Source organism: Oncorhynchus nerka, linkage group LG15 (genome assembly GCF_034236695.1).
Source record: "Oncorhynchus nerka isolate Pitt River linkage group LG15, Oner_Uvic_2.0, whole genome shotgun sequence".
Classification (NCBI taxonomy): domain Eukaryota; kingdom Metazoa; phylum Chordata; class Actinopteri; order Salmoniformes; family Salmonidae; genus Oncorhynchus; species Oncorhynchus nerka.
Window position 1 is genome coordinate 40,430,265 of NC_088410.1, and position 16,025 is coordinate 40,446,289.

The window sequence follows — 16,025 nt, forward strand, 5'->3', positions numbered from 1 at the left end:
TGTAATGATAAGGCTTCGCTGTACCGTTGTTTTCAAGTGCCCTTAGAGCAGCGTTTCCCAAACTCAGTCCTGGGGACCCCAAGGTGTTTACGTTTATTTTTTTGCCCAGGCACTACACAGCTGATTCAAATAATGAATTCTTGATGAGGAGTTCATTATTTGAATCAGCTGTTTAGTGCTAGGGCATAAAACAAAAGGTAAACCCATGGAGTCCCGAGGACTGAGTTTGGGGAAACACTGCCCTAGAGAGACGATGGAGTGCAGACTCATTAGCGTCATGGTTTCACCATTACTGCAGCGAAAAAGGCTTGCTTGTAGCCCAACTAGGTCTTTCTTGTAGTATATCGACGGTAGAGATCGGCATGGCCAATTCATTATGGCCGATTTCAAGTTTTCATAACAATTGGTAATTGGCCTTTTTGGGAGCCGATTACATTGCAATCCACAAGGAAACTGCATGGCAGGCTGATCACCTGTTAACGCGAGTGCAGCATCAAAACGACCTTGTGGCTGCAAGGAGCCATGGTAAGTTGCTAGCTAGCATTAAACGTATCTTATAAAAAACAATCAATCTTTACATAATCACTAGTTAACTACACATGGTTGATGATATTACTAGGTTAACTAGCTTGTCCTGCGATGCATATAATCAATGCGGTGCCTGTTAATTTATTGAATCACAGCCTTATTCAACTTCGCCAAAAGGGTGCTTTTTTTCGGGCAATGCAATCTTTGCACAAATGTACCTAACCATAAACATTAAGGCCTTTCTTAAAATCAATACACAGAAGTATGTATTTTTTAAAACCTGCATATTTAGTTCAAATAAATTCATGTTAGCAGGCAATATTAACTAGGGAAATTGTGTCACTTCACTTGCGTTCAGTGCAAGCAGAGTCAGGGTATATGCAACACTTTGGGCCGCCTGGCTTGTTGCGAACTGTGAACTGATTTGCCAGAATTTTACATAATTATGACATAACATTGTAGGTTGTGCAATGTAACAGCAATATTTAAACTTAGGGTTGACACCCTTCCGATAAAATACAGAACGGTTCCGTATTTCACTGAAATAATAAATGTTTTGTTGTCTAAATTATAGTTTCCGGATTTGACCATATTAATCACCAAAGGCTTGTATTTCTGTGTTTATTATAATTAAGTCTATGATTTGATAGAGCAGTCTGACTGAGCGGTGGTAGGCAGCAGCAGGCTCGTAAGCATTCATTTAAACTGCATTTGCCAGCAGCTCGTATCAATGCTTGAATCACAGCGCTCTTTGACTTCAAGCCTATCAACTCCCTAGATTAGGCTGGCAATACTAAAGTGCCTATAAGAACATCCAACAGTCAAAGGTATATAAAATACAAATGGTATAGAGAGAAATAGTCGACGCTTCATAATTCTTATAACTACAACCTAAAACTTCTTAACTGGGAATATTGAAGACCTGGGAATATTGAACCACCAGCTTTAATATGTTCTCATGTTCTGAGCAAGGAACGTAAACGTTAGCTTTTTTACATGGCACATATTGCTCTTTTACTTTCTTCTCCAAAACAGTTTTTGTGTTATTTAAACCAAATGAGCATGTTTCATTATTTATTTGAAACTAAATAGATTTCATTTATGTATTATATTAAGTTAAAATAAGTGTTCATTGCGATTAATCAGTATCGGCTTTTTTTGTTGCTCCAATATCGGTATTGGCGTTGAAAAATCGTAGTCGGTCAAACTCTAATCGATGGGACCACATTTTACATTAATAAACCATATCGTGAGATGTTCTAAAACTACTCGCTTGTCGACGATGATAACCATTTGTCTTTCTTCAGTCATGTTACCTCATTGGCTAACAACCTTACCAGTATATCCAAACATTTGGGGGCGCAAAGAAAAGAAAAGGGATAGCTTCTTCAGCATATCAATGATCATTGCAATGAATGAATGACATATCTCTTGCGTGTCCTCATCAGAAACCTGCTGGTTTCTTTTCAATGTAATGCATCTCAATAGGAAAATAGTGCTTTAACACAATGTAGAAACCTAATATTCCACAAATGACTTTGTAGTTTCAATGACAGGTATTCTTACCAAGCTTTTATAATAAAGTCATGTATTTACAGAGTTCTATATTAGTTTCTAGGGCTCAACGTGTGCTTCAAAAGTAGCTAGAATTTAAATTGGGAGCACCATTGCCACAAATGAAAAATGTTAATTTAGAGCCCTGCCCCCAGACGTTTTTTCCTAATAACAGACATCAAACGGTTTGAGCAGAGATGCTTGTCCAGTCCACTTGGCAGTTTATTTACTAGAGTGGAGAAGTAAAGTGACCTTTGGACTGCAGACATCTCATAACAACGGCAGTCCGATATGTAACTGGATCTGAAAGAGTGAGATAAAAGGAAGAAATTGGTCCCCTAGTTACAGTTTTACCAGACAGGTGTTCAAGTGCACACACCCAGAAGACATACAGTACTGTATGAAAGCTTTTGTTCCTCTGTAATTATTTTCATAGTAGTTTGCAGTGAAGTTTCCTTTCAACGTGCTCTGTCAAATAAATGTATGCCCTGGTGGTGAAACCTCAAAGCAGGCTGACACAAACGGTAATAGGCCTATAATTGACCCTCGTGATACCGACTTCTGAAATCACGTTGGGCTGTTGTCTCCTTTGTCAGTCAAAAATGTACATCCTTATTTAACTAGGCAAGTTTAAGAACAAACCTGGACAACACTGGGCCAATTGTACACCACCCTATGGGACTCCCAATCACGGCCTGTTGTGATTCAGCCTGGATTCGAAGCAGGGTGTCTAGTGACATCTCAAGCACTGAGATGCAGTGCCTTAGACCACTGCGCCACTTGGGAGCCCCTCTGTCGTTCTGCCCTTGAGCAAGGCAGTTAACCCACTATTCCCCGGGCACAGACGACTTACATGACCTCTCTATTCAGAGGGGTTGAGTTAAATGTGGAAGACACATTTCAGTTGTACAATTGACGAGGTATCCCTCTTTCCTGTTCCTTCTGCCTCACTGAAAGAGGCAGCGTGGCATTTGAACCAGCATCAATGATTCATTGCCATGACTCACCATTGCCAGAATGGTTGGAAAATGTCAGCTTGAAGAGCCATTATATCAGACCAGCTGTTTATAAAAGTATCTTTAGCCTTGGTGCTTCACATCGAGGAGACAAAGGGGAGAGGGTGGTTAGCGACTCAGCAGGGCTTTTCATTCAATCTCCGTAACTGGTTGTCTAGGATGTTCAAAACAACATTTGTCTTTTGCTGGTAAACATCGGAAGAACATTGCTTTTGACTTGACTTGATAGAATTGAGATCTACGGGCCCTATCCTCACTTTAAATATGCGTGTGTAAATTGGACTTTCAAAAGGAGAGTTCTGAGAAATTTGAAATTATATGCGTGGATCTCAAGTCAGCATGTGTCCATTATAGTCTAGAGGTCGACCGATTATGATTTTTCAACACCGATACCGATTATTGGAGAACCAAAAAAGCCGATACCAATTAATCGGCCGATTTTAAAAATAAATAAAATAATATTTGTTTTTTAATTAAAAGTATTTGTAATAATGACAATTACAACAATGCTGAATGAACACTTATTTTAACTTAATATAATACATCAATAAAATCCATTTAGCCTCAAGTAGATAATGAAAAATATTCAATTTGATTTAAATAATGCAAAAACAAAGGTTTGGGAAGGTAGTAAAAGTGCAATATGTTCTATGTAAGAAAGCTAATGTTAACGTTCCTTGCTTAGAACATGAGAACATATGAAAGCTGGTGGTTCCTTTTAACATGAGTCTTCAATATTCCCAGGTAAGAAGTTTTAGGTTGTAGTTATTATAGGACTATTTCCCTCTACCATTTGAATTTCATTAACCTTTGACTATTAGGATGTTCTTATAGGCACTTTAGTATTGCCAGTGTAACAGTATAGCTTACTCGCTCCTCCCTGGGCTCGAACCAGCAACACAACGACAATTAGTGCATGCTAACTAGCTAGCCATTTCATTTCGGTTACACAAGCCTCATCTCGGGAGTTGATAGGCTTGAAGTCATAAACAGCGCAATGCTTGACACACAACAAAGAGCTGCTTGCAAAACGCACAAAAGTGCTGTTTGAATGAATGTTTACGCGCCTGCTTCTGCCTACCACCGCTCAGTCAGATACTTAGATACTTGTATGCTCAGTCAGATTATATGCAATGCAGGACACGCTAGATAATGTCAACCATGTGTAGTTAACTAGTGATTATGATTGATTGTTTTTTATAAGATAAGTTTAATGCTAGCTAGCAACTTACCTTGGCTTACTGCATTTGCGTAACAGGCAGTCTCCTTGTGGAGTGCAACGAGAGAGAGGCAGGTCGTTATTGTGTTGGACTTGTTAACTGTAAGGTTGCAAGACTGGATCCCCCGAGCTGACAAGGTGAAAATCTGTCGTTCTGCCCCTGAACAAGGCAGTTAACCCACCGTTCCTAGGCCGTCATTGAAAATAAGAATGTGTTCTTAACTGACTTGCTTAGTTAAGTTAAGGTTTAAAAAAAAATCGGTGCCCAAAAATACCGATTTACAATTGTTATGAAAACTTGAAATCGGCTCTAATTAATCGGCCATTCCGATTAATCGGTCGACCTCTAGTCTAAAGGCCTTCGGTGTATCTAAGCAAGAAGAGTTCTGTGAGCATCAATGCATTATTTTCACTTGATATTGTGTACAAATAGGCCTACCTATATTCACATACATTAAATCAACCATTTAGCCACAGTTAGATGGAAAGTGTAGTCTTACTAATAAACTGGTTCCCTGAGAGGAACCAGACACTAAATGCTGATCCAAGCCTTTTATGTCTGGTCCAGAGCAAGACTTCATAGCATGCATGTGTGACCTAGGCCTGTAAGCTTGTGGTAGTTTTAGCACCACTGTTGGGTAGCTTATGTTATAGAATGTGCACTTTGCACGGTAGGCCGTCATTGTAAATAAACATGTGTTCTTAACTGACTTGCCTAGTTAAATAAATAAAAAATACACATATTAATTTCAACTTGTGAGAGGCTATGTTATTGATTGTTGACGTTGAATGAGTTAATGGATATATTAGAAGGTTGCAGATGCATTTGTTCAAGACACAAACTGTCAATCTTAGTTACTTTCTGTAAAATGTCTACTTGTAAATGTCAATACATCCTTAATAGAAGTAGTGAAAAGCAAAGTCAGATTCTTCAGAAGATAAAGTGGCTTAGCTGATCCACCTTCAGTATAAACAGCAGTGTCTTCCTGTTTCCCTATACTCAAATCAAATTTTATTCGTCACATACACATGGTTAGCAGATGTAATTGCGAGTGTAGGAAAATGCTTGTGCTTTTAGTTCCGACAGTGCAGCAATATCTAAAATGTAATCTAACAATTCCACAACAACTACCTGGAAATCTAAATAAAGGAATGGAATAAGAATATATGGATGAGCAATGACCGAGCGTCATAGGCAAGATGGTATAAAATACAATTTATACATATGAGCTGATTAATGCAAGATATGGAAACATTATTTAAGTTGACTAGTGATTCATTTATTCAAGTGGCCAATGATTTCAAATCTGTATGTATGCAGCAGCCTCCTGTGTTTAGTGATGGCTATTTAACTGTCTGATGGCCTTGAGATGGAAGCTATTTTTCAATCTCAGTCCCAGCTTTGATGCACCTGTACTGACCTCGCCTTCTGGATGATAGCGGGGTGAACCGGCAGTGGCTCGGGTGGTTGTTGTCACAGGAAGGCCAAAAAGATCATCCAGGACATCGGGTGTTGTAAGTGTCCTGGAGGGCAGGTAGTTTGCCCTCGGTGTTGCTTGTACAGACCGCACCACTCTCTGGATGGCCTTGCGGTTGTGGGAGGTGCAGTTACCGTACCAGGCGGTGATGCAACACAGCAGGATGCTGTATGGATGGACCATTTCAGTTTGCCCGTGATATGCACATCGAGGAACATAACTTTCCACCTTCTCCACTGCTGTCCCGTTGATATGGATAGGGGGGTGCTCCCTCTGCTGTTTCCTGAAGTCCACGATCATCTCCTTTGTTTTGTTGATGTTGAGTGAGGGGTTGTTTTGCTGACACCACACTCCCAGTGCCCTCACCACCTCCCTGTAGGCTGTGTCGTCGTTGCTAATCAAGCCTACTAATGTTGTCTGCAAATTGATGATTGAGTTGGCGGCATGCATGGCCACGCAGTCATGGGTGTACAGGGAGTATAGGAGGGGGCTGAGCATGCACCCTTGTGGGGCCCCAGTGTTGAGGATCAGCGATCTGGAGATGTTGTTTCCTACCTTCACCACCCCCCAGGTGGCCCGTCAGGACGTCCAGAACCCAATTGCACAGGGTGGGGTTGAGCTTGGAGGGTACTATGTTGTTGAATGCTGAGCTGTAGTCAACGAACAGCATTCTTACGTAGGTATTCCTCTTATCCAGATGGGATAGGACAGTGTTATGGCGATTTGCGTCATCTGTGGACCTATTGGAGCAGTAAGCAAAGTGAAGTGGGTCTAGGGTGACAGGTAAGGTGGAGGTGATATGAACCTTGATTATCCTCTCAAAGCACTTCATGATGACAGAAGTGAGTGCCACGGGGCGATAGTCATTTAGTTCAGTTACCTTTGCCTTCTTGTGTACTGGAAAAATGGTGGCCTTCTTGTAGCATGTGGGGACAGCATACTAGGAATGGTGAGAGATTGAATGTGTCGGTAAATACACCTGCCACCTGGTCTGCGCATGCTAGGAGGACGCGGCTAGGGATGCCGTCTGTGCTGGCAGTCTAGTGAAGGTTAACACTTTCAAATGTCTTACTCACGTCGGCCATGGAGAGGGTGGGGCCCACAGTTCTCGGTAGCGGGCAGCGTCGATGGCTCTGTATTATCCTCAAAGCGGGCAAAGAAGGTGTTTAGTTTGTCTGGAAGCAAGATGTCGGTGTCTGTGACATGGCTGGTTTTCTTTTTGTAGTCTGTGATTGTCTGTAGACCCAACTCACTTTGCAAAGAAGGCTTTTGCGATTTATGATGACCATGTATACCAAGCTATTTCAGGTATTTTTAAGTTGTATTCTTTTTTTGATTGACATCCCCAGTAGGTTTCCAGCCGTCCCTACATATCATCTCCCCAACCAAAGCCACCTGTGCCTCCTTCCCACATGTCCCTAAATCAGAAACATCAGTCTGCAATCCCTCCTATCCACTGGTAACCGGCAGAGACCAGAGGCAAGAGAAGACAAAGCACTCCCATAAGTCATCAGCAGCTAAAAGAGAGCTCACCAATGGGCCCTATAATTCAATCCGGACGTGATGGGATTGTAGAGGAATGGCTTTATGCTACCAAAGAGACTGGATGACACGAGACAGGGCATGGAGATGGAGACAGCGTCTGAATTAACCACACTGTTCTCATGCAATTTTAATGTCACCCGTGGTGGTGGTCTATTATGCAGAGGAAGTGAGGAGGGCAATTTTTATATTTCAGCTTCCTTCTCCTTTAAATGGCAGTGTGTCCCGGTCACCATCGTCATATTTGCTAGAAGCTTTTGTTTGTGGTCTATACCATGTCAAATCAGGAACTTTATTCAACTTCATTAATTGATAACTCCACAGTAGAGAATTATGAGCAATTGTTAATTAATTAGTTGTATTTCAATGAATTCCTCTGAATTGACTGAAAGGGAATACAATGTAGGCTAGTACAACCCTGGCTAGTGTTTTCTGTTGAGGGAACCCAATATCCCTTATTCATGTGAGATAACATCATAATTGTTTTTCTGCGTTGTGCCTTTTCCTTCTTCTGAGTGCACCTTGGGACGTTGTGTAAATAATTAAGAGAGAGCTAATGTCAAGCTTCCCTTTAGCCCACAGCTAACTTACATACCGCAATGAATAATTAGACCTAATTATTCTACTAGCCACATCTTAACCTATTGTAGCTGAACAGTACTTGACCCTGTGAAGACTAATCACTGCTGTATGCTTGGTTCGCATGTGTGGCATTATTTCTGTACTATACTACTTTGCTTTACCATGCAAATAAATCTATAGTGTTTTTGATACCAGATCTCATTACCTTTTGGATGTATGGACTAACTGCGTTATGGTATTGAAAACGTCTTGTCTATGCTTGCTCAAAGAACCCCCCCCCCCTCCTCCCACGCTGTTGACTATGCCTCGAGGTTCATCTGAAATGGAATTTCCTACAGATGCCCATTGAGAAGTTTAATAGTGGCTTTGTAGCCACTCATTAAATATGACTCATGCTCCTATAAAAGCGCCATTACTCTTTGAAATTGGACCTCTGTAATCCGTCATGCCAAGTTTCAACATTGGTGACCGCCTATGTGCTACCGTTTGAACTAGTTGTTATTTACCCTGTGTTCAATGTAGTCTAGAGTCTAGATATCCATTCAGTTTGTTTCCAGATTACATTTAGCCGAATCCCATTCTGTATTTTTCTGAATCTATAGACTTTGGCTGTATCATCAACCTATTTTTAGAACTTGCTGAAAAGAATGGATTGAGGCTCAATGCCATGTGTGGTTTCAATATCAAAAGAATGTCATGCAAGCTAGTAGCCTACTGTACTACTCTGTCAAGCTGTGTGTGTGTGCACGCTTGCGTTCGCTCTGTGCATCCAGGTGAAATGATACGTAGGCACACTGCGGGACTAGTTCTCATTTTATGATTGGCTCTTGGTGCTTTATTTCTGGCAGTCTGTTTCCATGGCTCTAAACAGACTTTGTAATGGGATATTTCAATTTAAATGAAAAATCACCACAAAGTTCGATTATCTGCCTATTTTGGAATAAGAATGCTAATACGAGTGACTAGAGCGGAATTTTTCCACAATGGAAATGCACATTCAGCCAGCTACAACAGTTTCCTAATATTTATCTCCAAGCTCTTTGATGATGAACTCAGGGCTAAATGCTCGGGGGTTAGCCTAATTTTCTGCTGCTATGCCCACACCAAGCATAATCATGTGACTGTCTTGTGAAGGCAGGGGGAGCAAAGTGTTTTATTCTTCTGGCTTTGTCGATTCCAGGGAGTGTAGAGATTGTGGGCTAGATTGGACTCCTACCCTGTCGTTTTGTATCCCAAGGCTTCCATTTTCTTGTACATCTATAACCAGTTTATTTCAAAACTTGTAGCGTGGATTGTAAACGGAGCAACCTCAATGAATTAATGTTTGCTTGAGCTGTGCTTTTATTCTACTAATAATGACAGTGGAAGTCTCAAGATGTTGGAATCTTGTAGAACTTAGGTATATCAACTATGCATGGCACAGTCAAAATAGTAGCTATCTATAGCCTATAGAATATTTATGTTTTGTAAATAGTTAACAGGAGCATCACTCTGACTTGTCTTGGAGCATTATTAAGCCTCCTGTTGACAAGCATTCTGTGTAGCGCGTAACAAGACCAGACAATTGAGCTGTGTATTCCCCCCACTTGACCCTAGAGCAGTTTCCCAAATGGAGGTTAGTAGGGGCTAGTCCCTTCTGTGTCACTAAAAAACAACTTGTGAAAAGAAGTAGGCTATTGTTTTGCTCTGATGGGTCCAAAGAAAATTCCCAAAAATGAGGTTATGGCATTAAAAGGAACCACTGCCCGAAGAGTGACCTAACATCCACCTTAATTTTCTTCCACTTCCCTCCACTAAGTGTATTAGGTCGTAGGTCCACTAGGCAATGTCAATCATGGTGTACCCCAGGGAAGACCGTCTGGAGAAGCTGTCCCAGGAGGAGATCATCTCCAGCACCAAGCTGGTGATCCAGGGCCTGGAGGCGCTGAAGAGCGAGCACAACTCCATCTTGCACAGCCTGCTGGAGACCATCCGCTGTCTGAAGAAGGACGAGGAGGCCAACCTGGTGCACGAGAAGTCCAGCCTGCTGCGCAAGTCAGTGGAGATGATCGAGCTGGGGCTGGGCGAGGCGCAGGTAAGGGTTGAGGGTCCAAGGGTGATGGGAAGAGACTTGGGGTGGTTATAGCACGGTTTCTCAATCCATTCTTGGGGGGGGGATCCCCATGAGTTAACGTTAACAGGAGTTAATGTGTCAGAGTTTCATGTTTTGAAGTTAAACCAGAGAAAGACAAGTTATGTAGGCTGCCTGTCTCTGTCCACATGAATCCACCGCTGCCACAAATTGTGACCTTCATTATTAATCAATCAATCAATTGGATTTATAAAGATGTCACAAAGTACTTATACAGACACATAGCCTAAAACCACAAAGAACAAGCAAAGCAGATGTAGAAGGAAAAACTCTCTCGAAAGGCAGGAACCTAAGAAGAAACCTAGAGGAACTAGGCTCTGAGGGTTGGCCAGTCCTCTTCTGGCTGTGCCCGGTGGAGATTACAAGAGTACATGGCCATTAAGGCCAGATCGTTCTTCAAGATGTTCAAACGTTCATAGATGACCAGCAGGGTCAAATAATAATCAGTGGTTGTAGAGGGGCAATAGGTCAGCACCTCAGGAGTAAATGGCAGCTGGCTTTTCATAGCCAAGCATTCAGAGGCTGAGACAGCCGGTGCGGGAGAGGGTGAGAGAGAGGAGGTCCAGGACAAGGTAGTACACCCTGTGAACAGGTCAGAGTTCCATAGCCACAGGCAGAACAGCAGAAACTGGATCAGAAGCATGACCAGGGAGACGGGTACAGCCAGGAGTCACCAGGTCGTTCTGAGGCATGGTCCTAGGGCTGATTCGCATACATAATTAATTGATCCCTCTACATGTATGCACCTTTCTCTATCAGGTGATGATGGCCCTGTCTGCTCACCTGAACGCTGTGGAGTCGGAGAAGCAGAAGCTGCGTGCCCAGGTACGTCGACTGTGCCAAGAGAACCAGTGGCTGCGGGACGAGCTGGCGGGCACCCAGCAAAAGCTGCAGAAGAGCGAGCAGAGTGTGGCCCAGCTGGAAGAGGAGAAGAAGCATCTGGAGTTCATGAATCAGCTGAAGAAGTACGACGAGGATGTGTCCCCTACTGTGAGTTGTTATGCACTCGCATACACCCATACTTAGATGCACAACACAATCGCTTGCACGCAAGCACAAACACACTGCTGCCAAATCAGTTCATGAAGTATGAAGAGAACACATTTCTTTCTCTGAGGTAATACACACACAAACTCCCTGATCATAAACAATTGAACCAGCTCCAGAGCTGTGATCCTAATGCAAGTAATCAGGCATTGCATAAGCCTCGGCTGATGAAGTCGCTTCTGGGGGGTTGCAACTGTGACCTGTCGATAATACTTGACCTCTTCTCTACTGCCATTCTCTATTCTCAACCAGGATTTGGATCTCTCCATTTATGTGCAAGAGAATTTTTTAGAGCGGATTGATGGCTAGGGAATTCTCCCTACGAGATGAAATGAGAGCTGAGAGCACGTCTTTTGTAAAACCTAGCAGCCTATTAGTTAACTAGACAGACGAGTGCCATATTCTGTCATAAAAGAGCCATTTCACTCCTCTTGTAATCTTCTTTATTCTTCCCTCTTTTTCTCCCTTTCCATGAGCAATGCAGGCTGCCAAGGGGAATGAATGGGTCTCACTCACCATCTTTTATATATATATATATATATTATAATCATTAATTTACCCTTTATTTAACTAGGCAAGTTGGTTAAGAACAAATTCTTATTTACAATGACGCCCCAACCATTATGAACTGATTAAAGTGTATGTTGGGCGGAAGTCATCTGTCCCTTGGCTGCTGTTAAGGCAATTCATTTATCCATTAACATTTATACATATTGACGAGAGCTCGTCCAGACTGGAATTTAGCACTGTTCAAATGATGTCAGTTGTTGAATATTTATAGTTCTTGTACGTGTCTGGGAATGCAAGGACAGAGGGTATGAATGTGGAAGGTGGGGTGGAGTGTTTCTAGTTCAGCCTGAAGGGAACCGTGATGAGGTGCATGAGTCTCCTTGAGCACCCTGCTGTCTGTCAAACATTGACTCTAAATTCGATGGAAACTTCTTGTGGCCATCTGGGTTTTAAAGGCACAATGTAACTTTAATTTCTAGTCAAAAGTGCTACCCTGGCTGTTTGTAAACTGTGGGGTAGGTCTTGGCAAATGTAACTGCCACTGAGTATATAATTAGAATTCCACTCCTTAGACCAAACCCGATGTCCTGAAAAAGGATGAAATTGGCAATAAGCGACATTGTTTTTTTCCAGGAGGAGAAAGATGGAGAGCCTCCTAAAGATACACTGGACGACCTCTTCCCCAATGATGAGGAGGAAAACAGTCAAGGAAGTAAGCGGTCTGTCTATTACAACCATATCCTGCGTCGTCATACAGTATCGGATTAGTATAGATTCTTTCATGTTCATATCTTTGGTGCATAACGTCAAACAACCTGTTGCGTCATTTTATTTTTTATTTATTTAAGGTCTCATATTTGAAATGGAGTTGCTCTAATATTGAGCTGAGGACCCTCAAATCCGATAATTTTATTAGCACAGAACTGGCATTTTATTAGTCTTCAAATCTTTATATTCTATTGATTGAGAATTCCAAATCCATATTATACGAACGTAAAACTCTGCGGCAACAGCCCAAACCTTCTAACTGTGAACAAACCGCATATGCCCCTGCCCCGTCCTCTCCTTCAGTGCCGCATCAGCATAACAGCGCAGCGGTGGCCGCAGCCCAGCAGGGTGGCTATGAGATCCCGGCCCGCCTGAGGACCCTCCACAACCTGGTTATTCAGTACGCCTCCCAGGGCCGCTACGAGGTGGCCGTGCCCCTCTGCAAACAGGCCCTGGAAGACCTGGAGAAGACATCCGGACACGACCACCCTGACGTGGCCACCATGCTCAACATCCTGGCCCTGGTCTACAGGTGTGTGTGTGGTTGAGTGTGTATTTGTGTCGTAGCCCACCATATTAACACTGCTCCAGCAGGAGAAGGGTTATCACACTTATGTGCTGCTGTCCTTTGTCATTATACTGTAACACCTCTGTAACCACACATTTTCACCACCAATACCACTTATCTACACACTGCTTCTCTCTTCTGTACAGAGTGTATTCAGTATCTTTTTCTTTTAGACTTATGTATTTCCCTTTTCTTTACTTTTTTCTTTTTTTCAGGGACCAGAACAAATACAAGGAGGCGGCTCACCTGCTCAACGACGCACTGTCTATCCGGGAGAAAACCCTTGGGAAAGACCACCCTGCGGTGAGCTAGTCTACCGGATGGAGCAATCTCTTTTCTCACTAGACGAAAGGGACTTTTCTGCATTTTTTTGTTGTTGTTAATCTTTGGTTGGATATTAAGATTTGCTAGGACATGGGTTGGAGTTGGTCAGGTTGAAACCGCCGTTAGCGGCTCCAAGGGCTGATTAATCCTAAAGTATGTGGGCCATTAATACATTACAGGAAGGTACTATTTATCACGTTCCTAATGACAAATCTGGTTGTCAGCACTTGGAGAGGCATCTAGCCAGAGAGATGTTAGTTAATATGCATTCATACACATCCACATCACAGGCTCCTGGAAAGTACATGGGCATCGGTCCTCAGTCACTGTAGTGTAAAGTGCTCCCAAAGGTGAAATGTCCATTATCACAAATTGTATAACTATTGTCAATTTATATTAATGTCATAATGTAGTGGTGTTAGAGGTCTATAAGATTACACATTTTGTAGTTGCACTTTTGGGAGCACTAAAACAGTACAGGCTCCCTTGTTTGACTCACCCCTTGTTGACTCACCTCACTGCAGGCACAGAGCAGCTACATAACATGATGAAAGCTGCTCACTAATCCTTCTGTTTCTCAGGTGGCTGCGACACTGAACAATCTGGCAGTGCTGTATGGAAAGAGGGGGAAGTACAAGGAAGCTGAGCCCCTTTGCAAGAGGGCTCTGGAGATCAGAGAGAAGGTGGGTGCAGTACATACCCAGTGCAGAAATACTTGGTACAATGATACAATGTCAGTTAATTTGTACTGTGCTACATTCAATTAGCAATATTACCCATGAATGTACTCAACAATTGCAAATGTCACAATCTGGAATTGAACAGTAACTTTACATAGGTGGTGCTAATAACCGAAGTTAATCACCAGCTCATTAATCATTTTTAACTTGGCGAGACGTTGATATGAGGTCCTATTATATTTTTTGTAGCTTTGATGATAACGGAGGTTCTTTAATAAATGATGCCGTCACTCTGTCCCATAACAGTTCTAATGGTTTCATGGCAGCCATAACACATCAATGTTTTATCATATATACAGTATCAGTCAAAAGTTTGGGCACACCTATTCATTCCATTCCTCATTTTTCTTTATTTTTACTATTTTCTACATTGTAGAATAATAGTGAGGACATCAAAACTATGAAATAACACATGGAATCATGTAATAACCAAAAAAGTGTTAAACAATTCAAATTATATTTTAGATTCTTCAAAGTAGCCACCTTTTGCCTTGATCACAGCTTTGCACACTCATTCTCTCAAAGAGCTTCATGAGGAATGCTTTTCCAACAGTTTGAAGGAGTTCCCACATATGCTGAGCACTTGTTGGCTGCTTTTTCTTCACTCTGCGGTCCAACCCATCCCAAACATCTCAATTGGGTTGAGGTCGGGTGATTGTGGAGGCCATGTCATTTGATGCAGCATTCAGCGCTCTCCTTGGTCAAATAACCCTTACACAGCCTGGAGGTGTGTTTAGGATCATAATCCTGTTTAAAAACAAATGATAGTCCCACTAAGCGCAAACCAGATGGGATGACGTATCGCTGCAGAATGCTGTGGTAGCCTTGCTAGTTAAGTGTGCCTTGAATTCTAAATAAATCAGTGTCACCAGCAAAGCACCATCACACCACCTCCATGCTTCATGGTGGGAACCGCACATGTGGAGATCCTCCGTTCACCTACTCTGCGTCTCACAAAGACACAGCGGTTGGAACCAAAAATCTCAAATTTGGCCTCATCAGACCAAAGGACAAACTCTGGTCTAATGTCCATTGCTTGCGTTTCTTGGCCCAAGCAAGTCTCTTGTTATTGGTGGCCTTTAGTGGTTTCTTTGCAGCAATTCGATCATGAAGGCCTGATTCACGCAGTCTCCTCTAAACAGTTGCTGTTCAGATGTCTGTTATTTGGGCTGCAATCTGAGCTACATTTAACTCTAAGGAACTTATCTTCTGCAGCAGAGGTAACTTCCGGGTCTTCCTTTTCTATGGCAGTTCTTAAAATGTTCCGCATTGACTGGCCATGTCTTGAAGTAATGATGGACCGTTGTTTCTCTTTGCTTATTTGAGCTGTTCTTGCCATAATATGGACTTGGTTTTTTACCAACTAGGGCTGTCTTCTGTATACCACCCCTACCTTGTCACAACATAACTGATTGGCTCAAATGCATTAAGAAGGAAATAAATTCCACAAATTAACTTTTAACAAGGCACACTTGTTCATTGAAATGCATTCCAGGTGACTACCTAATGAAGCTGGTTGAGAGAATGCTGTGAGTGTGCAAAGCTGTCATTAAGGCAAAGGGTGGCTACTTTGAATAATCTAAAATATATTTTGATTTAACACCATTTGGTTACTACATGATTCCATTTGTGTTAGTTAATAGTTTTGATGTCTTCACTATTATTCTGCAATGTGTAAAATAAAGAAAAATCCTAGAATGAGTAGGTGTCAACTTTTGACTGAGACTTTATACAATACGTCTTTCAGAATGAGTTGCTATCTCTAGAAATGTTCCAATGATTATTTGGCTGCACCTCAACTCGTGTTGGTTGATGCTTCTGTCCTCTCGCCTCCCATATAGGTGCTGGGCAAGGACCATCCTGATGTGGCCAAGCAGCTGAACAACCTGGCCCTGCTGTGCCAGAATCAGGGCAAGTACGAGGAGGTGGAGTACTACTACTGCCGTGCCCTGGAGATCTACGAGCGCCGGCTGGGCCCTGACGACCCCAACGTGGCCAAGACCAAGAACAACCTGGTG

General features: G+C 42.4%; 1 protein-coding gene across 2 annotated transcripts in view; it reads left to right on the forward strand.

Annotated features, from left to right (window-relative positions):
• Positions 1-16,025, forward strand: part of LOC115142649 (kinesin light chain 1-like) — a 34,199-nt gene that overhangs the window by 1,299 nt on the left and 16,875 nt on the right. For both annotated transcript variants that reach the window (XM_065001584.1, XM_065001585.1), the window contains exons 2-8: positions 9,718-9,993; positions 10,810-11,040; positions 12,241-12,319; positions 12,679-12,907; positions 13,159-13,246; positions 13,849-13,950; positions 15,849-16,022. In XM_065001584.1, the coding sequence (XP_064857656.1) occupies positions 9,745-9,993; positions 10,810-11,040; positions 12,241-12,319; positions 12,679-12,907; positions 13,159-13,246; positions 13,849-13,950; positions 15,849-16,022 (1,152 nt within the window). In that variant the 5' untranslated portion in view covers positions 9,718-9,744. The remainder of the gene's footprint in view (positions 1-9,717; positions 9,994-10,809; positions 11,041-12,240; positions 12,320-12,678; positions 12,908-13,158; positions 13,247-13,848; positions 13,951-15,848; positions 16,023-16,025) is intronic.